The following is a 22536-nucleotide window of genomic DNA, read 5'->3' on the forward strand; positions in this document are numbered from 1 at the left end:
CTTGAGAAGGATTTCCAAATTTGTTTTATTTTTTGATTTGAAAAGTTCCCAAAGACTCTGGATACACGAAGGAGTAACAAATATGGTTTTTCACCTTATCTACTGGAATTTTCCAAACCCCTGAGTTTCCCCTGGAGAGGGTCTGTAACAGCACTTGTTTGTTCTGCATGTGTTTCTAGAGCGGTTTAACACCACTGCATGTAGCTGCACACTACGATAATCAAAAGGTGGCCCTCCTCCTGTTGGACCAGGGAGCTTCACCTCACGCCTCTGCCAAGGTACAAGTACTGCCCACTCTGGGGAGCAATACCCAGGCTTTTTATGTCACTTTATTCCCTGTCTGCCCCTGTTCTTTCTAGGCTGTTATGCTTGCAGTTACAGGAGGCTCGGTGACCTTGTTTGTTAATGTCTCACGTCCACATAAAGCTGCTAAGAATAATCCTGCAGGTGAATAAAACAGCCATAAAAAAAGCAAATAAGGATGCAGAAACACTTTAAATCACCAGTTTCAGTCTCAGAAAATGCTGAGCCTTGCTTTCATTTGTCCAGCCTCTTCAGTAACTTCTCCAAGCTAGCCAACTTTGTATCTTTGCATCTTAAGATCTGTGCAGGGCAAGCTTGGGGTTGAAGCCCAGCTATGCATGGGTACTTCTGCTTGTGCCACAGGATGACATCTGAGGCCAGATAAGTTTCTCAGCACAATATATGTAATTATTCATGTGCTTCACCAAAATATTTCTAGCCCAGTGTAAATGGACTGGCAAGAAATAAAAGTAGTCACAGCCCTGCTTTGATTGTAATTTACTGTAGGCAAGACAATGCCTAGTGTAAGGTTTCAGAGGATATGAAAGAATAAATATGTAAATTTATTCTGGTAGTGCATAAAACAAAGAGAATCTAGAGAAGCTTAAAGTATTTCTTTTGTGGATCCCAGTTTTAAGTATGGGATGGATAAATACTATAATCAATCAGAGTATAATTGATATTTGAGCAGGAACATTAGGTAAAGCAGGATGGAAACATATGTAGGTTAAAGCAGATTAAGTGCAGTGGAAATACCTAATTTGAAAGAACCCAGACAATTTCCTTAAATCTGCAAAAGAAAAGCCCTGTGGAGAAGGGAGAGCTAATGGAAAAGCCAGTATTGTAGTTAGATGGGCAGTGCTCCTTGATTGCCTTCTCTCACACATGGCTGAGTGCAGCCATACCCTGGAGCCCTTCTGCATGGCTGCAGGAGAGGATGGAGTGGGGGTCCCAGGGTTGGTAGTGCAAGGAGGGGGAAGTTAAATAAACACGGGCTGCCAGCAGCACAGCTTAAAATCAATGCTGTCGATAGCGGCGATCTGCCAGAGCAGTGCCCGGGGAGGGGGGCAGCCAGAGTGATCTCTGATCTTTCACTGCTGCAGCACAGCACTCTCAAATGCCACTGGGGGGAAGGAAGGGCCTTCTGGAGAGGATGAGAAGGCACTGACCCAGTTTCACTGAAAGAAGCTGCCAGTGGGAGCTGTGCATCCTATAGGGACAGGGATTGCAGCAGCCCCTGCCAAGGGCTTGGGAAGTCCAAACAAGGTGGAAGCCCTGCAGACTGTGGTACAGCATGGCACAAACCCTCGTGTCAGGTCACCTCAGCTTCCCCATCTGTAACAGAGCAGTTCTGCAGCTGCCACTTCAGGCCTCCAAGTGCCAGCTGTAAGTGTGCCTAAAAGAAAGCATTTGTTAGTGCTCTGCAGCAAGTGAGCCACGGCAGCAGCCAGCAGAGCGTCAATACTAAATAAAATTAACCATAACATGTTTGTTGCTTCGGGCACCCGCTGTGCACTCATCCAAAAGATGATGTTGGTAACAGCAGATGATTTCCTGTACTTTTTGTAAATGTGGTCCAGTAAATAAATGTTATGTCATATCTCATCACTGGCTCCACAGTTAGTTCCATCAGTGGTTGCCTTTCCTGTGACACTACTGTCTTTAACACTGATCTTAATTTAAGAGTGGCTCATTAGCCAAGACCAGCAAAATTTGCCCTGAAGATTCGTAAGTGACAGGGTATGGGAAATGAGCATGTCAGAGTCTAGTGCTGTGGTACAGTTATCCTGATGAACCATTCTTCTCTTTCATAGGCAAAAATTGTGCCTAATTTCATGTGCAGCTTATCCCTAATTTGAATTTGGCATCCACTTCACAGTGCCTTTCTTCCTCATCATGCCATCCCCAAAGCTTTAATTTTCCTCTGTCCTTTTATGTTTAACCATTTTCCCTCTTTCCACTCTTTTCCCCAGCAAGCAGAATAACCCAATACCCTTCCTTCTGAACTTCTCTGTTCCCTTCTCCATCTATGCATTGTGACAGAGTGCTGCCCTTATGAGGAGAAGATGCAAACGGGGACTGAGCTGAATTTCAGCTTTTATTTTTCAGCTCTCTTTTTGCCTTTTCTTGGCAACCTGCTGCTGTCCATTCCACTGAAAGCAATATATGCCCATTTCTGAGGAAAAGGCTTAGAAACTGCATTTGTTATTTTATATAATGTAATATGAGCTCCATTTCAAGGAGTTATGTTTTAGCAGATATGCAGGATTTAGCATGTAGTATTTAGGATTTATTAGGTGCTCATGTGGCAGTGGTTGTTTTACATGGCAGTGTCATGCAGGAAGTCTAAGGGAGAAGATTGTTTGTTTTTCCTGAAGCACTTTATCTTCAAAGTGAAAATTCAGTGGCCATGTGCTTCCTTTATTGATTGTGGCACTGTGTTTCCTGAGTGTCATTTTCAAATACCTTAGTATCCAAGATCTGAACTGAATCTTAATTGAATGTTGAAGGTTACTGAACCTTTTCCACATGAAACTAGTGCTGTGCATCTCTTGCTGCCAGTTTCCTATTGAAGCTCTCTTGTAATCATTGGTAAGTCCCCATGTATTTATTCCCTGCTCATACCTGCATTGCTCTGCATCTCTTCCTTTTTAGACCAGCCCTGCTGCCCTGTGGGTGCAGGGAGGAGCCCAGCCAGGTGAATGCTTTGTGCCTGTAGGTAGATTTTATTGGGCATGGTAATCTGAGATGCAAATGGCACTTATGATGCCATACAAAAATACAAAATGGTTTATGCAGCTTAGGTCTCGTCCCCCCTGACCTTGTCTCTTATTCAAGTGCAAATGTGTGCACATTTGTCATTTACTTAAAAATGAGGCCTAATAAATTTCTGAAAGACAGGAAGTTCTTGACTAAACAGTCATTGCAATCTGTACCACAAAGTGGTCATACCGCTATCAGAGTTTTGGTATTTGTGTGCTGATCAGTTATTCTTTATATCCATTTATCTATTTTCTGCCTATCTGTCTCTTTTTAGAGTTACAAAATTGTATCAGGCAAGAGATACTGCATTTTTAGTAGTGGGCTCCCTGGGTACACATATTGGAAGGAATACAAAGATGCATGACTCTAAAGTTACATGCTTCAGTTTTCCCTTGATCTGAAAAAAACCAGCTTGTCAGTAAGGTTTAGGGTAAATTCTGCAAGAAAGGCCATATTTCATGTGCATGATGCTTTCGTTCACATTGGGAAATGGGAAAAAAACCCAAACAATAACAGCTGTTCTGAGTTATGAACACTTATGTTGCTCTTCTGTTTGTTAAAGATTTTATGTACATTTAAGGAAAAGGGGCAAATCTCTGTGAAACAAAACTCAAGCTCCTATTTCTATAGATTGTCCTTTCCTGAAAAGATATTTTTTCCCAAATTTGAAAATTTACTTCAGAATCCTCCTCTTTCTAGCAGTACTCTAAAAAAAAAAAAAGATTGCCTAAAGGTCAGATACATTGGTTCATGCAGCTTGTTAACATTGCATTTGACTGAGTTTGACAGAATTTTTAGGACTAATGGCATAATTACTCACAGAGTTGAGGAGGTACAGAAAAGTGATTTATCACCCTGTTGAATGAGCAGCTCTCAGTGAAGTGCTCTCTGTTGGCAGAATGGTTACACACCCCTGCACATAGCTGCCAAGAAGAACCAGATGGACATAGCCACCACGCTGCTGGAGTACGGCGCCGACGCCAACGCCGTCACGCGGCAGGGCATCGCCCCGCTGCACCTCGCCTCGCAGGACGGACACGTGGACATGGTGTCCCTGCTGCTCGCCAGAAACGCCAACGTCAGCCTCAGCAACAAGGTGGGTGTGCCCCAGCCCGGGGCTGAGGCTGTGTGTGATGTGTATGTCTATGGAAGAGGAGTAGAGGGCCCTGCAGTTACGTTTTGCCCCCTGAAAGCCACTGCAGGTGTCTGAACGCACATCGTCATCTCTGCTAGCAAAGAGCAGCGTGCTGTGTCACACTGAAGGAGCCTTTGTAGTACCCGAGGTCTGGTGATAACTCATGCTGCAGTGGAATTTATCAATCCAGCATTAATTTATGCTGGTCTGCCAAAGCATGGCCAGAGAGAAAATATCTTCCCCACAGGGGAGCTGTGGCGCTGGCACTCGTCATTTATCAGCCTCTAGGAATATGCCTGCCCATTTTTCAAGTGTTACATGTGTAAAAGTAATTGTAATTTCCTTTTTTTTTTGTATTTGTAATTTATTGTTATTGTAATTTTTTGTATCTTTTTTGTATCCTCTTTTTTTGTATCTTTTTTTTTGGTAACATTTTTAGCACTATAATATTTTATAACAAAAAAAAATTGAACATGTACCAGAGAATGGTAACAAGTATTACCACCTCATGGTAACAGCTGACTTGTTCAGGTTGGTGACTTTTTTAATGGGATAATAACAGCAACTTTTCTGAGATTTTGTTCCTTAATATAAGTGGTTCTTCCTCCCCAAGGTATGTTCCTTAGCCCACAGTGACGTTTGGTGTAATTTCTCCTGGTGGTAGGAAATGAAAGTTGAGGTATTTTAGTTTATGTGTGAATTCATAGGCCATTAATTCTGCTCTATAGTAGTGTTTCTAGCAAATGTGCAGCCTTAGTTCTTTAAATGTCCCACTAGACATTGTTATTTGACATTGTCAATTGCAGTTTCAGAATGTATTTGTTTGGCTAAATTAGGCTATAGAAATTTTTATTCATGGAAAATATTTCTTAGCAGGTAGGAAGAGTCAGTATCCTCTGAGGCAGTAGGTGTTCTGCACAGGGCTGCTGTGTTTTCCTGCTTCTAACTTTCCAATTTGATTATCTGTGGGTCCTCCTTCAGAAAGCTTCTCTTGCAGATTTGTTTTTTTTTTCCCCACAAGTCTTAATTGTGTGGGGGCTTATGCAGTATCCCCACAGGGAAATTTGCCACCTACATGTTCTGCATCCATTGGCTATCCCATTTTGCTGCTGAGGCTAATACAGGGAGCATGATTGAAGTGCTTGGCACATTGATTCAGTGCCACCAGAGGTTAATTACCTGCAGCATCCAGCAATCTGTTCAGTTGTAATCTCCAGTTTCTCATTGTGCTGATAACACCACCTCTGGGGAGTAATTCCCCTCTGTGCTCTCTCAGGGATGCACATTTCCTCAGAGCACAGCACCTCTACATTCAAAGCCAGATGTTTAAAGCCCACTGACTTCTGCAGTTTTGCAATGGGAGTAAAAAGAGAATTTATTTCTTCAGGACCCACAGGATGGGGCTGCATACTCAGAGCCCCCATACTGAGCACTTACTAAATCTTTTTAGAAGGTTTGGCCATTAATATCCTCCATTAGGAGGCTCCATTAGGTAGTTTATAGTTGGTTACTGTCACATATTTGTGTCAGGTGACCGACCTAAGCTTTGTTGTCACCAGGATTGCATCTTGGAGTGAAATGCAGTGGGGCCATCTCAGAATAACTGGCCTTGGTAGGGAGTGCACCATGGGTATGGGTTTGGGCTCAAGGGTAGGAGACTTAGTGAGTGTTCCTGCCTGATGTGACAACTGCTACCACTTACTCTTCTGTCCTTGGTGCTGTTCCTGTAGGAACAGGACAGAAAATTAACCATAATTTCCAAGGAAAGGATATTCTTTTTCATTCCTAACAACATCTCCTCAGCAGATTCTCTCTCCTTCCCCTTTTATTTTCTACCCCTTTTATGTGGCAGAAAGTTGCATAGTTTTCTGAGGTTCTAAGGATATTTAGATCTTGAGTTTTAAATAAGAAAAATTACTATCAGTATGCATTTTCTATCAAGTCTGTATATTTTCTGAGCAGAGAGAAATGGGCCTGATCTCAGAGAAATGCAGTTTTATTCTTTTGTGCTTATGTCTGAAAATGATCACATAGAGGAGTAAAAGCTAAGGATAAAACTGAGTGATTGTAAAAAACTTGCAGAAGTGTAAACAATGATTCAATATTGCTTTTAAAGTCTGACTCATTATAGGGGAGTAAATTAGGAGGGAAAAAATACTGTGTGACTTTTCCTTAAATTGCTCTAATTTGCTATCCCACATGTAACACTGCATGGAGAAATGTTCCTTGTCTTAAAGAAGCATCATCTTCCTGGCTTTTGAATTGTACTTTCCTGCTGATCAACAGTGTGATAACAAAGCACCTTACACTGTGAAAGTGGAATGTGTAACTTCTTTAAGGATGTTTAGAGTTTTATTAATGCCTGAATTTGTGTTTTAGTAGTCATGTGCCTCCTCTGCAGATTGTTACTTGTTGTTTCTGATTTCCAGAGCGGACTGACGCCCCTCCACCTGGCTGCCCAAGAGGACAGGGTCAATGTAGCAGAGGTTCTGGTTAACCAGGGAGCTGCTGTTGATGCACAGACAAAGGTATGAACATCACTGTCACATGAAACATTTCCTTCCAGGGAGCCATGAGCCTCCAGACAGGGCTAGGAATGGATTTCAGGGTGAAACTGAAATTGCAGCAGGGAAACGTTCCTTGCAATAAATTATTGCAGAATATATTCTGAAAACTGAAGATATATAAGCTTAGGTGTTTAATGTCAAGCTCAGCCTTTGAGCAGGAAGCTTATTTCTTGCCAAATATTTAGATCAATATAGGTTTAGATTGTATCCTATTACTGTGCTTCACTGAAGGTAAGTGGGATTGATCTAGTTAGTGAGTAAGGGAACTGTTATCTAATGTGAAATACATATATGCAGTGGTGGTCCATTTCAAATTTACTTGCCTAAAAATAATTTTGCCTAAATGTTTGGGCTCCTAAGTAAGAGATCTGGATTTTCAAGGTGCTTGGGGATGGCTTTTGAGACCCCCAGCAATGACACCTCCCTTCACAGTATTGCTTTTTAAGATCCATGTCCTGAAGCAAAGACCCTTTGCAGAAGAGGTTTTATGCTCCCTAATGGGGTACAGTGCTCAGAATTTAATGATAATGATCTCAGTGTTGATTGCACTTACATTCCTCATGCATTGTCTAGATCTTGGAGGCATTCCTTTAGCTGGGCAAGAAATCAGTTGAGGTCAAATACTTGGACTGTAGTAGATCAAATCAGCTAAATGAACCGGGTCTCACCATCTGACCTGCACTCTTTTGCAGAGGAGTAGCTTTCACAGCTCTGTGCCAGGTGTATGCCACAAGTATGCTGTGCTTGCATCCCAGGAATGTTCAGGTGTGTCAGACTGCCCAGCAATATCATCACATTACACTGACAGCTCAGAAAGGGCTGAGTCCATCATCATGTCTGGCTGCAGCTCAGCTGATTATGGTCTGTGGCAGAGGGAAAAGTCATTGTTATCTGATTTCTCTACAGTGTAATTCCAACTGTACTGACTGCTGATTTCAGTAATATTATCCTGATGTAAACCTGAAAGAGTTTTGCTAAAATCCCAGGAGCTTCTCCAGGTTTATACTTTTGTAACATATCCTCAGTCTGTATTTTAAAGAAGAATCAGTCAGGGTTCTTATCTGTCAGATCACCCAGTAGTAGATGAGGTCTGCCCTGGTTCATTCTTTGCACAATATCCTCAGATGGATGTGGTTGCCTTCCTAGAGGTAGTTTCTACCTGGTGTTGGTTTCAGTAGCAGGACATTGCAGAACCTGTTCTTTAGACTTGGCCAGAGCTGAATCACCTCCCAAGCCATACAACTCATCTGAGTGTTTGCCTTTGCCCCTCTGTGCAGTGCTCTTGGCTGTCCCACAAATAGCAAGCAGTCTGAGGAGACATTTATACTGACAGGTGCAGGCAGACACACGTGTTTGCTTTGCTGGCTCTCCAGTGTCCCAACAGGATCCCAATCTGGGCTGCAGTGGCCTTTTAGTCACATTAGGGTGGTGGAAACATCTGAGCTACTGTCACAGCTGAGAGGCAGGCAGGGCATGTCCCAGGGACAGCCTGGTGCAGCTGCAGGAGCTCTGCACTCAGCTTCAGAAAATGCAGTCATATTTGACTGTGTGCAGCATGGTCAGTAATGGATATATAATTTTAAAGAAGACAGAAATACATCTCTTGTTGTTTACCCTCATTCCTCAGTTATATGTGTAACTAGTGTGAATAAAGAATAGTTTCCCAGTACACTCTTGTTTCCATGGAACTGCTCCATAATTGTCAGGAAGTGGCTCAGGGACTCATAAGTCAGGTGAAGTCAGGCTGTATTTAAGCAGGACTGCTTTGGGCTATAAGATGTCACCTGTCTGGGGAAATTCTCCTTCCTGTAGGCTTCTGTGGGGAAGAGCATCCACAGCATCTTGTCTTCCTGTTCCTCCTCCTAATTAGTCCTCCCAGTTAGCCCTCCCTGCTGTAGGGCACTGTCTGCTCCTGGGGAAGAGGGTGCCCACATGCCTGGCAGGACTCTGTTAGAGTGGAAAGAGCTCGATGCTCATGCACTGGCATGGGCTTGGTGCTCTTCCACGGGCTTCTGCAGGGTCCCATCTGCTGGGTTTGTGCAGCAGTGAGCCCTGCAGGCTCCACAGAGTCAGCCATGTGGAGCTGTCTGCCAGATATAAGGATATATCCTGGGATATAAGGAAAGGGCCAATGCAGTACCAGGTGTTTTAGCAGGGAATTGTTTCTGGATAAACTGATGATCACTCAAGTTCCTTCCTGAAAAACCCTGAATTTCTACAGTGAGGGAAAAATGTTATGCTCTAAGAATGGCCATACTTTGACCTCATGTTCTATACAGTGAGGGTTAGATATTGCCCTGTAAAACAGCAGCCCTGCAGTTACAAGCTCTCCCATTTAGATGGATTAACTGTACGTTCTGCCTCTAAAACCAGAGGCATTGGGGGACAAGATAAGCAACAGCTGAGTTGGCTTTGGAGAGGCACTGTTGCTATGCTTGCATGTTTGCACAATCCTGTCCAGCATGTCCAGTTGGGATTCATTCCTTTGGACACACAGCAGCAGAGATGTGGCCATCCGTGCCTTAGGAGTCAGTGAAGCAGCACAGCTCAGAGTGACATTATACTGGGGATCTCTGCTACCAGCAGTCTCACCACTAACCTCCTGTTTTCTTCCCTCCATTTCACATCCATGTGCTTCTCTTACCTCAGATTTCAGGGTGTGGATGACTGTTCAGCAGTGCTTTTTTTGGTTGGTTTTATTTATTTATTTTTCCTCCTTATCCTATTTCTCATTTTCCCAGGATAAGCAAGCACAGATTGTGTCACTCCAGCCCAGTACCTGTCAATAGGGGGAGAACACTCCCTGTCATTTAATTTAATATCACTAGGTCACTGAACTCTTGAGTAGGGACCAATGAGCTATCATCTTCCTCATCTTTAGTCACCATTTATGTATAACTTACCCTTCCTGGGGGAACATCTAGAGTCTGCAGTTCTGACACATGGGGGTTCTGACCCTGCTCACACTCTGGGGAGTTTTCAGGTGGTTAAAGGAGAAGATGGGGCAGAAACACATTTTGCATCTTGAAGCTTTATCAGGGAAGAAAAAAAAATCCAGCAGAAAACCACTTGTACAGGGGATTAGTCTGTATGATTAAGATCAGTTCTGGCTGTTATGAGCATTTTCAGAATTGCTCTCAGAAGTGAACAATTGCATCTCTGGGTCTCTCTTGGGGTGGTTTCCCTCCCAAGAAATTTTTTTCCTGACCTTTGTAGTAGAAAGTGGCATGAAAGGAAGAATAGCTTCTGCTTATGAAGTGCATTTATTAATTGTGTTGTGAGATCCTTCTGGTTTTGCTGCATCAATTAACTAAATAGCCTCTAGTCCCAGAGCTGCAGGAGTCTAAATCAATGCTGAAGTGTAAACAACACTGGTGCAGCAGGCCAGAACTAGTGCCTGAGAGGCCATAAGGCTGCTTCTACCACTTGAAAATGAAATTTTTTTAGGTGGTTTAAACTCAGACACGTTAGAAAATACACTTTGGGTGGTAAAGTTTGACATGCTTCAAAATCCTTCACATCTAGAAAGCTTTAATATTTGAATTTGGTGTTCACAGAAGGCATGTTAGTGTCCTGCAGCAAAGGCAGCAGCTCTTGTCTACTCTGATATTGCATTTTTTTGCCTGAATTTAGGTATGCTGAAGAGTTTTTGGTGCTGAAAATGTGTTGTGCAGTATAATGCTTAACACAAAGCATGCTCATCCATTCACAGTAATATTGGGAGTTGAAAATCAGTCTGGAGCCATGGCTGTGAGCAGATATCCCTTCTCTGGTGGTCATGCTGAGTGTCAAAAGCTGTCCTGGTACATGTGATGTTGCTTTTGTTTCAGGGCTTTTGTGCTGGTAGTTGGCACGAGTAAATATTGTTTCATGGCTCAGCAGGTCCCCACATGTCATTTTTCCACTGTTTATTCCATTGGAGAGTGTGGTTGTAGGATACAGCAGTACTGTGATGGACTGGCAGGGGAAGACTGAGAGAAAAGTGCAGCTTCAGTCAAGGATGGAAGGCAGGCTTTGGAGTTTTTATTTCAGTGCAGGTTTTTTTTAGTCAGTCACTACACTGCTCTTGGTGCTGGGGCTCACCTGGGGGGATTGATGGTCTCCCAATCCCTGGCTGATGACAGTCTGGAGAACAAATGTTATTAAAGTATTAAAATGCCTTTTGTTTCTAAAACTGCAGTTTTGGTAGGAGACAATGGTGGCTGAGAGGTCACGGTGTTCTTTTCCAGGTTGAGCTGGGATTTTTATTTCAGATTTATTCAGGTCTGCCTGCTTTGTTCTGACAGGAGCCCCATAGCAGCCTGAGATCATAACAGTGATCCAGCTTTTCCACTGGAATATCTAATTCTCAGATGCAGGAAGAGATAAGAAGAAGGGAGGGAGGGAGGGAAGTACTATTGAGAGAAAATCGCTTTCCTACAGCACAAACACTCAAATACAGGTGTCTTCAGTATATCTTCATGGTGCATTATCTGTCTCTCCTTGGCTCTTTGTACGTGCTCAGTTGTTATCAAGAAGTTTCTGTGGAAATTTCCAGCCTGATAATATGCAATAATGAGCCTTTGCAAGGTACTGCAACATGTTAGGTCCTGATTCAGCAAGGCAGGGAAGTGTCTGTGTGTGTACACCTAGGTTTGCCTGTTTCATTCAGTCAGGCCTTTGTGATCTTTGGATCTAAAGCAATTTCTAGCCCTGTAAACAACAATGCTGTAGCTTCATTGTCTGACATTTACAGCAGAAAAACAAAAACTGAGCAGCTTGAGAGTCAGCATGACTAGAAAGATGCAGTAATTCAAGCTGTTAAGATTTATGGTTATTGCCAGTGGAGGATATTAAAGTAATTCACTGACATGATATACAAGACTTTTGATAATTCCCCTCAAAAGTAAAAATTGAAGGGCAAGAGAATAAGGGATTCTTTATGTGTTCCATTAGAAATGAAAAGTTCAGTATTTCTGATTTTTTTTTTTCTTGGCACTTACTCTTGTAGCTTTTGATAAAACCTTCCCAGCTGCTAGCTCCCCTGGTGCTGCTCATTCTTTAAAACAGCCAGAAGGTGATGTCTGTTAGAGCTGTGTTAAACAAAAGGCCTGGTTTTCTTGGAAGTAACTTTTTCAATATTAGGCTGCCTCCTAAATCCCTTAGTGCTTTGCCAGTAATTATAACTAAGCCTGAATGGCTGTGCAGAAATTTATATAATTGTGAGCTGGGTTTTGTTGTTCTGTTTCTGCTTTTGGTTTTGGGTTTTTTTTTTTTTAATGGAGTTTTTGTTGTTTTGGGGTTTTGTCTGTTTGTGGGTGGGTTGATTATTACTATCTTTTGAAGCAAAATATTTCAGCCTCCCAGGCACCTTTCTATAGACAATGAAAGTAGCAAGCTCAAGTAGCCTTGAGATTTGCTGCTTTTATTGTTCATTTAACTGTGTAATTGCAGAATCTGCCAGTTGGAGTGTTTCAGAGCAGTCAGTAGAGTACCTTAGTTCATGTGGGGACCTTGAGGTACAATTGCTGTGCCTTCCTGAGCTGGCAGGAGCTGAGCGCAGGCACCTGAGCTCTCAGCGAGAAGTTAAGGCTATGCTCCCCAGGTTTCAGGCACTGAGAGGGCATTTTGCTGGCCAGTTGTACTTTGGCCATGCCATCAGTGCCCGTGCTGCTGGCTGGGAGCAGGAAGATGTCCTGTGCTGAGGCCCAGCCAGCCGTGACACGGTGTCACATCCCTGTCCCTCTGCTGTCAGCGGCTGCTGGCCCAAGCAGGACCTGACACAAAGTGACCACAGGCTACAGCAAACTAAAAAGGGAGCTCCCAGGACCTCAGGCAGGGGACTGGTGCTTTGCCACCAGGCTCAGCAGGTGCCCACAAGGCTGCTGGGGACATGTGCAGTGCCTATGGCAGGAGCTGCCTTTCAGTGCACACCCCTCCAGCTGCCACACACAACAGCAGAGCTTCAGAGGAGCCTCCTTCAGATGCAGCTGGATTGTGACCCTGGAAATGTCATGATTTCCAGTGTTAATTGGGAGGAGAAGGAGGAAAAGTTTTCACTTAGTCTCAGATTTAAACAGCAGACTGGTCAAGAGTGACAGAGAGCATCAGTAATTGCTCCTCCAGCCATTTTTGTAGGCACCATGTATAAGTTTGTGTGTACCATTTCTAAAAGGAAACTGTCATTGCACTGCAGTAAATATGGGGGGTTTGAGAGCTCCTTTCTCAGTATTCATTGTTACAGGCTGGAGAGGAGCCTTTACAGATCACTTCAAAGGGAAAGCTGAGATCACAGCTGGTCTGGGCGCTCTGATATGCTCCAGATTTTAATGTTTTAGGGCTATTCACAGGGGGTTCTTGGCAGGTGGTCCTTGACTTTGGATTTCATCTCTCCAGTTGGTTTTATGCTGACTTTTTTTTTTTTTTTGACCTTGCTGGTCATGTTAAGAGGCCTGTATATTGAAGAGGGAGAAGGGAATTAAGATTTTGTAGGACAAGGTCTCACAGCCTTATTTTTTTTTTTACTGTTTTTTGAACTGTTTTGATAGCTTGGCCATCCTTTAAACTGAGTTTATCTTTGGCCCATGTAGAGGCAGGGGCTGTAGAAGCTGTGTTTGAGGTACATGACTGTGAGTCATCATTCTGCTGAAGAATCAAGGCTCTGGACAGCCAGGGAGCCCTGTCAGAGAGTCAGACTCCAGGCACTCCTAGGAACAGGAAGTTATTTGGCCAACCCTAGACTAACAATATCTGTGAGATGAGGTCCATGTGTTCAGTTCATGATGATGTTTAAGCTACTGCTCCAGTTCTTACCACTGTGGGTTATTATTCTGTGCAGGAAAAGTTCCTTGTAGTCATTTGGCATCTGATCCAATGTTCACATAAGTCAGCAGAAAGTTTCATTCTGCTGATGCCAATGGAATTTCAGTTCAGTGCTGTTTCTGACACTGATTAACTCATCCTGGTTGTCAAAGTTAGTAGTTTCTTTAGATGTCAAAGGGTACATCATTAATTGGAAATGATTGGCGCACACAAATTTAAAGTAACTGTCACAGCTACCATCTCCTAGCCTGTGTTAATACAACTGAAATTAGGTAACCTTGTGTGAACTTCTCCATAGTCCAAGGGAAATGGTCAGCAACCTGCAACATCACCTAGAGACACACACACATGTCTATGGGCTCAGATGGGATCCACCTGCAGGCACTGAGGGAGCTGGTGGAAGCATCCACTGAGCACTTTCGGTGACTTTCATAAGAAGTGTGGTATTTCCCAAGGCTGGAGGATTTTTCACATAGTCCAAAGAACTAAAGCTTAATGGGATTTTTCCTGTTTCATACCTGTTTGCTTTTTTTAATTTTTTTTTTTTTAAATCAGGGCACATGTGTGATATGCCCCTCTACTAACTGCTGCTGTTCATTCTAGATGGGATACACTCCTTTGCACGTTGGCTGCCACTACGGAAACATAAAAATCGTCAACTTCCTTCTGCAGCATTCTGCAAAAGTCAATGCCAAAACGAAGGTGAGTGTCCCAGCTGTCCCCTGGGGGGGCTGCCCTGCTGTGTGTGTGTGCTGTGCCCACCTCAGGGTTGCTTTTTTCTCTCCTGGTGCCTGCAGAACGGGTACACGCCGCTGCACCAGGCGGCGCAGCAGGGGCACACCCACATCATCAATGTCCTGCTCCAGCACGGCGCCGCGCCCAACGAGCTCACTGTGGTAAGTGCTGGCCTGGAAAATGGGCCTGGTGGGACAGGAAAAGAGCAGAGGAAGCCTGTTTCCATCACCACCACATCCTCTGCACCATCATCTCTCCCAGAGAGATTTGATGAGAGAGAGAGAAGGACAAACATCTGAAAACCTCCTCATTTTCGTCCCATTTCATCCCACTTATATATCCTACTACCCAATATTTATTTCCATCAGAAAATGTAAACAATTTTTATTTTATTTTACATTCTTCTGTAATTAACCAGCAGTTCCTACATTTCCCCTTGCTAATGTTCAACTTGTGTTACGAATGTTTCATTTGCTAGAATGGAAACACTGCCCTGGCCATTGCTAAGCGACTTGGCTACATTTCAGTTGTTGACACGCTGAAGGTGGTGACAGAGGAGACCATGACTACAATTGTAAGTACAGCTGACTTCAGTAGGGAATGGAAGAATTTTTCCAAAGCCAGAGTATGACTATAACTAAACTTTGTGTAGTTACACGACTACCAAAATTCCTGCCACCTATTTCTTTTTAGCAGTATAAAGTCGATATTAAGTGCAACATGAGCTGTCTGTTTTTAAGGTAGTAGACACTGTGAGGATGTACCAACTAACCAGAAAAAGGACTGGTCACAACTGCAAAGTCTCTCCACAAAATGTTTGTCCACACATCCTGTTGTTTAGGGAACAATTTTGCTGCTGAAAAGATGTTCCTACAGGCTTGTGTAAACAGAAGCTGCTTGAGAGCATTTCCCAACCATCTGATGCTTAATGGCTTGAATTTGACCTAAGAGGACCCATTCCAGTATTTTAAAAAATGGTTGGAATTTACTTGAAAGCTCCTCATTGTGTGGTTTCTGGCCCCTTCCATGGGATGGTGAAAGGCTGTGTTCTGCAAGCAGCCACAGCCAGCCCCTGCAACCCCAAATCCCCATTCCCTGATGTGGATGAGAATTCCAGCTTGTGTGTCCTGCCTCTCAGAGAGCATTAGCCAGGAGGCACTGAAGGGACTAGCAGTTGTCAAACATTACCTGCTGTCAGAAACATTCACAGAATGCAGAATATTTCTCAGAAGGATCTTTTGTTCACTAATGTTTTGCCAAATTGCTCTCTGAAGTTTTCTGAGGCAAGGTACCTCCATGCATTATCATAATAATAAAGCCCGAATTGGGTCTGAAGAACATAAATTCAGAATATTGGCTTTCAGCAACTATTTTTCTTTTTCTGATTAAAAAGATAAAATGCACATGTATGTGGTTTTAGACATACCAGGGGTGGAAAACAGTTACTGTGTGTGTTCCATGTTTTGTCATTGCCCCTTTGTGTGGTCTCTGTGCAAGCAGGTGGTTGCAATATGATGAGCTTTTGGGATGACAGGCAGATTTTAGTTCTGTTACTGCATGCACCCTTTCTTCCTATGACTTTTCTGGCTGTGGTTTCAGTAGTTTACAGAAAATCCACCACACAAACAATAAATTTCAGAACAATAAGATATAGTGGAAAATGCTAGAAAGTAATGCTGATTGTTTTTTTCCTTACATATTTTCTCTGTTTTCTCATTAATAAATTTCTCTTTAGAAAGATTACAAAACATTTTGCCATGCAGAGAAATTTGATGGAGAATTTTTCTGTGATAGCAAAACTTGAATGACTACCTACTATTCAGTTAGATAGCTGCAGGAAAACCACATATTTATGCTAAAAATTCTCAATATCACAAGGCTGTTCTGAGCTTTTAAAACCAAGATGCTGGGAATGTTTGTCCTGCATAAAGTGACTGACCATTTATCTTCTGTAGATGAAGAGTAGAGAGATGGTGGGTCAGGCTCTGAATGGTGCTGGAGGAAATGTTAGATGCTGAAAGACCTATACCACCTCAAATACCTACTCTCAAGAAAAGCCCAGAAATAATTTCCATTAAAATCAGAATATGCTACATATCAGTGTGTAATTTTGGGATCTTGGAAGTCTAGATGTGAAATCTGATTTACAATTGTGGGTTTTAAAAACTCAGTTTGACTGCTGAGACTTACATTTTGAGGCTTGTGGCTACACAACTCCCAAAGCTAAATTTAAAGGCATCAGGGATTAACATAGCTAATTTTACTATAATTTATACTCAAACACCAATTAAAAAAAAAAATTGAATCCAGTAGGATCTGGAAAAAAGTCCAGTGATTTTGCTGGTTTAACAATGTTTTAAAAAGCTTTGCAAGTAATTCCCACAAAATGAATTGCATGAGGATTTTCTGTAGGTTTTGTGATGTTTGAGCATGGAGGAACTCTTCTGCCTATATTAAGTGATGTTAGTAGCCTAAGAAACATGAAATGCCAAGTGAGTACTCATAAGGCCTGAGAAAAACTGAAATCTTTTAAAATAAGTGAAAATGGAAAGGCTATTTGCCATCCTGAACTTCTTAATCATTTTTTATTTGCATATGAAGCATGAGAAGTAATGGTGGTTAAAAAAATACAATCTAAAATCCCCATAAAGATGGGAGTGGGTTTTTGTTTGAGGTTAGGTTTGGTGGGGGGGGGGGTTTGTTGTTTTTTGCTGGTTTTGTTTGTTTGTTTGTTTGCTTTTTTGTTTGTTTGTTGGGGTTTTTTTGTGTGTGTGTGTGTGGCTTTTTTTGCGGTTTAGTTTTGGTTTGGTTGGTTTTGTTTTTAATTCCACTGCACTCCTTGAAAAGTATCTCTGCAGAAGTTCTGGTCTGACCCAGACCTCTACCAGTGGTTGTTGTGCTGGAAAAGTAAAAAGTACATGTGCATGTCATTCTCAGGATACAGGTTTTCTAGGAACAGATTTCAGGTGCATTCAGAAATATTTTTTTTCTGCTTTTGTTTTTCTTTATATTGGTCTTTGAATCTGAATCAATATAAACATAGGGATAAAAACCATGCAACCGCTTCTGAGTGTCTTTCATGCACAAAGCCCTTCAGGGGTATCATTTAGCCTGCATGTGGTTACAATTGTTCTTATTTGTGGGAAAAACACACAATTCATGCTGAGGCACCTCTGAAAAAAATTCACATAGGTTCAGCTGCTCCCAAATTTCAGAATTCCTCTGATGTCAAAGGAGAAATATTTCCCTCAGAAGATTGGTTTTATTAGAGATGATATATTCCTTGCTCAAAATTTAGATGATTACCTGGAGTTCTTATTAAGCCCCTAAAATGAAGTTCATTTCAGTATATGTGATTCTTCTTTTGATATCATCATCTAAGCTTTCTGCTCGTGCTTTTTCTGATATGCCAATATGAACATAGTTTAAAAAACAAATACAATATTGCCTATTTCTGTAGTTTTTTTAATTTATAGTTCAATGCATCTTTAAAATAGGAAGTGAATAAGAAGCTAAAAATTATGTTGGTTTTCTAACTTAGATAAAAACCTTATCTTGCATTTAATTTTAAAGATAAATAGAATTTTGAGAAAAATTATGGCTGCATTCTAAAATTACTTTTTTTTCTATTACAGACTGTTACAGAAAAGCACAAAATGAATGTACCAGAAACCATGAATGAAGTTCTTGATATGTCTGATGATGAAGGTATTAAAAATTTTAGATTTTTTTTTCACTCTTTGTGGTTGTAAGAAATGTCTGTTTAAAAAACCCAAGACTAACACACATTATTAGTTGGATATGGTCATTGCACATCTGTTATTGTTGTACATTGATTTTTGTTGACACATCAATAGTATGTGCTTTTCTTTAATTGTTTTGTTTATTTAAATCATGCAGTGCGTAAAGCCAATGCCCCTGAAATACTCAGTGATGCTGAATATTTGTCTGATGTTGAAGAAGGTATTTGTGCATTTTTGTATTGCACTGATATTTAACTTATTCCTCTTCCTTTTAGTTCATCTGTCTGAAAACTAATCCTTTCAGATAATTTTCTTATTATCCCACTAACAATAACTTCTGCTTTACAATTAAGAGTGCTTTCAAAAATTCTTTGAGCTATTGCTGATAATCCTCTAACTTTTTTTCTGAATATCTTACGATTTTTTGATCAAATTACCTTCACTTTCCTGGAATAATAATTTTGCTGCTGCTTCTATAAAGTAAATGAATGTTTTATTGTTTGAACTGAAAAATTATATACTGGACAAGAGGGTAAGGTATCAAAACATTTTGGAAGAAATGGCTGATAGTCAAAGTCAATGGCAGAAAGAAAAAAGTTCTTGGTTTTTTTAAAGCAAATGACTGGATTAAATTTTCTTGTTTTTCTTTAGTCAATCTGTCTTTCCTCATCCCTATTGATGTATTTACTTCTAATTTTCATAGCATTCAAGCAGCAAGGTGTAAAAGATATTTCAGTTCTTTGTGTGCAGCTCTTGTTTAATTCATGCATTGAGGCTTTTGGTTTGTTCCCCATCTGTCATTGTGCAGTTCCAAAAGGATCATGTTCTTACCATACATACATGTTTCCCAAATAGCTCTCCTGGGCCATTGTCCTGCTCAAAACACTGCATTGTTTCAGCTGACAGGAACACTGATGCATAACAGTGAGTGAGCAGGGCAGGAGCTTGCTGTGTCCCTCTGCACAGAGAGGTACAGACCAGAAACATCCTGTGGGGAGCCTGGGTGCTGGAGTTAAAAATGTCAATTGTAACCTATGGGATCCTTCTGAAAGCCAAATCTGTGGAGGTTTTTTCTCATCACTAACTCTCAGTACAACAACAACAATTAGGAATGCAGGTAGTACAATTGGTTCCTTGCATGTTGCAGACTGTGTTCTGCATCCATGTTGTTGCCAGGGGAGCTGAGAGAGTCATTTATACATAAACAGTTCTGCTCTGCATCCTTGTGTCTAAACTGGAGAGGGAGAGTTGATGGATGGACAGCTCTGTGGCTGAGGAATTGGCTGGATGGGGCACTCAGAGTTGTGTTCTAAGACTCAGTGTCCAAGGGAGACCAGTGATTTGTGCCATTCCTCAGGGACTGGTGTTGGAACTGGTGCCATTTCACAGTTTTGTTGGCAGTGTGGACAGTGGGATCAGTGCACCCTCTGCAGGTTTGCTCTGTGGTGTGGATGACTTGCTGGAGGGAAGGGATGCCACCCAGAGGGACCTGGACAGGCTGGAGAGGTGGGACTGTGTGAAACTCATGATGCTCAGCAAGGCCAAGTGCAAGGTCCTGCACTCAGACTGGGGCAATCCCAAGCATAAATACAGGCTGGGTGGAGAATGGATTGGGAAACAGCCCTGAGGAGAAGAACTTGAGGTGTTGGGTATTTATATACGGAAGCTCAACATGACCTGGCAATGTGCACTTGCAACCCAGAAATGTCCAGCCGTGTCCTGGGCTGCATCCAAAGCACCATGGGCAGCTCTCAGCAGACCCCACCTGGAGTGCTACATCCAGCTCTGGGTTCCCAACGTGAGAAGGACATGGAGCTGCTGGAGCAAGTCCAGAAAAGACCACAAAGATTATCAGAGGGCTGGAGCACCTCTCCTGTGAAGCCAGGCTGAGGGACTTGGGGTTGTTCATCCTGGAGAAGGTTCCAGGGAGACCTTAGAGCACCTTCCAGTACCTATATGGGACCTATAGGGAAGTTTGAGAGGGACTTTCTACAAGGGCATGTTCTGACAGGACAAGGGGAGTGGATTTAAGGTGAAAGAGGGTAGGTTTATATTCAAACTTAGGAAGAAATTCTTCACTTTGAGGATGGTGAGGAGCTATTACAGGTTTCCCAGTGAGGATGTGGGTGCTCCATCCCTGAAAGTGTTCAAGGCCAGGCTGGATGTGGCTTTGAGCAACCTGGTCTAGTGGAAGGTGTCCCTGCCCATGGCAGCAGAGTTGGAGCAAGATGATTTTAAGGTTCCTTACAACCCAGGCCATTCTGTGATGCTGAGATGACAGGGTCTTTTTCAAACCCAGGCTGAAAGGGAGCTCACAAATCAGATAATAGGGTTTTGCAAGGCTTGTGATGAATTACAGGCTTTGAGGTGATAACCACTGGCCTGTGTCTCTTCCCTGACTTGCAGATCTGTAAAAACAACTCGGTGACGCCCATCACTCAGTGTTAGTGGGGTATTTATGTACAGAGCATCCACTCACACCAGTCGAAACAAATCTGTTCAAGATGGTAAGGCACTCTGACAAATCTCTGAGCCAGGGAGCTGATTTCCAAGTGGGAGAAAGGCACAAATTTAGCAAACAAATCCAAGCTCTCCCTGGCTTGGCTGGTGTTCATATCATCAGCCAAAACTCTTCAGTGAGACAGACTTGTTGAATGGCTTCTCAATGAGCCACAACCCTCAAGGTTTCTCTCATAAGAGAAATTGAAGACTTGGAAAGTAGAAACTCAGAGCTCAGGGACAAATGTCAGGAAACCATTTCCTTGTGTTTTATGTCTTGCTGTGCCCACTAAATAAGTATTTACATGGGAATTGTGTAATTTCTCTTCCCTGCTGAGGACAGTTTGGTTTGGAGTCAAACTGGTTGAGAAGAGATATTTTTTTAATTCTTTTTCCTAGACTGTTCTGGCAAGTCTGCCCAAGTGAGGTTAAGTGTTGGGAAACTGCTACACCGAAAAAAAAAAAAAAAAAAAAAAAAAAAAAAAAAAAAGTGTTTTTTGAAAGATGTGAACATGATTTTGTGGGGAAAATAAATGAGGGCTCACCTTCATACACAGCAGAGTTTGTAGAAGAGCAATTCAACGCATGCTGAGCGTGTGCTGTGCTTTTATTTTTGAAGAGACTGCAAATCTTACAAATGTAAACCTGAGAGTGGGAGAACTGGGACTTTCCTCTCACCATCTCCAGCTGTGAGCTGGCTCCCCGTGCAGCTGGGAGTCCCAGCCCTATGCCCATGCCACGGAGCTGGTGGGGAGCAGGGCTCAACCGTGGTAAAGCTCCACTCCAGTTGTCTGCAGGAGGAGGCCTGGAAGGAATCCCCTCCTCTGCAGCTGTGCTCATCCTCTCAGCATCCCTCTGGGCAGCTGCAGGAGCTTTAGTCTGGTGCAGGGAGCTGGAGCCCTGCTGTGCCTGCCACAAACCTGCCATGGGCCCTGTCACTGCAGCCCTCCCTGAAGCTGCTGCTGTTGTCCCAGAGGGGAAGGGACAGCAAGCAAGCTGATACCAAGAGGAGAGAAACTGTGAGCAGTGAAGGGCAAAAAGAGAAAATTCAATCCATAAACCCAATCTGGTGTGGAGAGTTTAGACATTATCAAAACCCAGTTATTCTTGAACTTTGAATTTATTTATTTTTTCATTTGGCCTTCCGGAGATAACAAACTTTTGGGTGTAAACCAGGACACAGTTTTAAACCCATTTAATGGAGATGCCTGCCTCAGTAAGAATAAATATCATGATAATCAATCCCTGGAAGATTAGACAGATGTCCTAAAAGAACATGAATGCACACTGCCTGATCCCTGAGTAGATGTTAAGATACAGCAGTTGTGAGTGCATTTAAGACAGGTCAGAACACTACCATGCATGAAAAATCTGTTACTGGTCATTTTGGGAGGGGTTGGTTTATTTTATAAGCTCAGTTTTTAGAATTTCTTTGGCTCCATAAAATTTCACAGGTTCATAAAAGTTTCAGTGGTTTGGTACTGGCTGTTCTCCATACTTTGTGAAACCAGAGCCTTGGCTACAACTTGAAACATCCTCCTTTTCCCTGTGGCTCTCCCTCTTCTGCCATCGAGACAGCTCTGGATAGGCTGTGATGAAGGAGTGGCAAAATCCTCAGGTATCTTTAGCAGAGCCAAATGACAAATGCTCATCTGGATCCCAGCCTATGATTAAATATTGTCTGGGACTTTTCCCAAGCCACATGATGCCTTCTCTCCTGCTGCCAGAGAGCCTGTATTTCTCACTGGCCTCTAAAAAGAACACCTTCCCTGTGCTCCTGCAGTTCCCAGCTGCAGTTCCCATGCTGGGGGACCAGAAAAACAGGGAAAACTTGGGATGAGAAAGATGATAAGAAGTAAGAAAAATATTATTAGGGGGAAAAGACTAAAAACAGTAGAACCTTCTATCCCGGAAAATAAAACCAAACAAATTGAGTGAGGGATAGGCTGGAATATAAAATGGGTGGCAAAGTGAGTGGCAGTGCTTGCTG

At 42.5% G+C, this 22536-nt stretch overlaps 1 protein-coding gene across 1 annotated transcript in view; it reads left to right on the forward strand.

Annotated features, from left to right (window-relative positions):
• ANK3 (ankyrin 3) overlaps positions 1-22536 on the forward strand; it is a 192890-nt gene that overhangs the window by 95073 nt on the left and 75281 nt on the right. Inside the window, exons 16-23 of the mRNA XM_066555067.1 lie at positions 180-278; positions 3965-4162; positions 6631-6729; positions 14173-14271; positions 14367-14465; positions 14783-14878; positions 17940-18012; positions 18205-18267. Of these exons, the coding sequence (XP_066411164.1) occupies positions 180-278; positions 3965-4162; positions 6631-6729; positions 14173-14271; positions 14367-14465; positions 14783-14878; positions 17940-18012; positions 18205-18267 (826 nt within the window). The remainder of the gene's footprint in view (positions 1-179; positions 279-3964; positions 4163-6630; positions 6730-14172; positions 14272-14366; positions 14466-14782; positions 14879-17939; positions 18013-18204; positions 18268-22536) is intronic.

This window comes from Molothrus aeneus, chromosome 8 (genome assembly GCF_037042795.1).
Source record: "Molothrus aeneus isolate 106 chromosome 8, BPBGC_Maene_1.0, whole genome shotgun sequence".
Taxonomy (NCBI): domain Eukaryota; kingdom Metazoa; phylum Chordata; class Aves; order Passeriformes; family Icteridae; genus Molothrus; species Molothrus aeneus.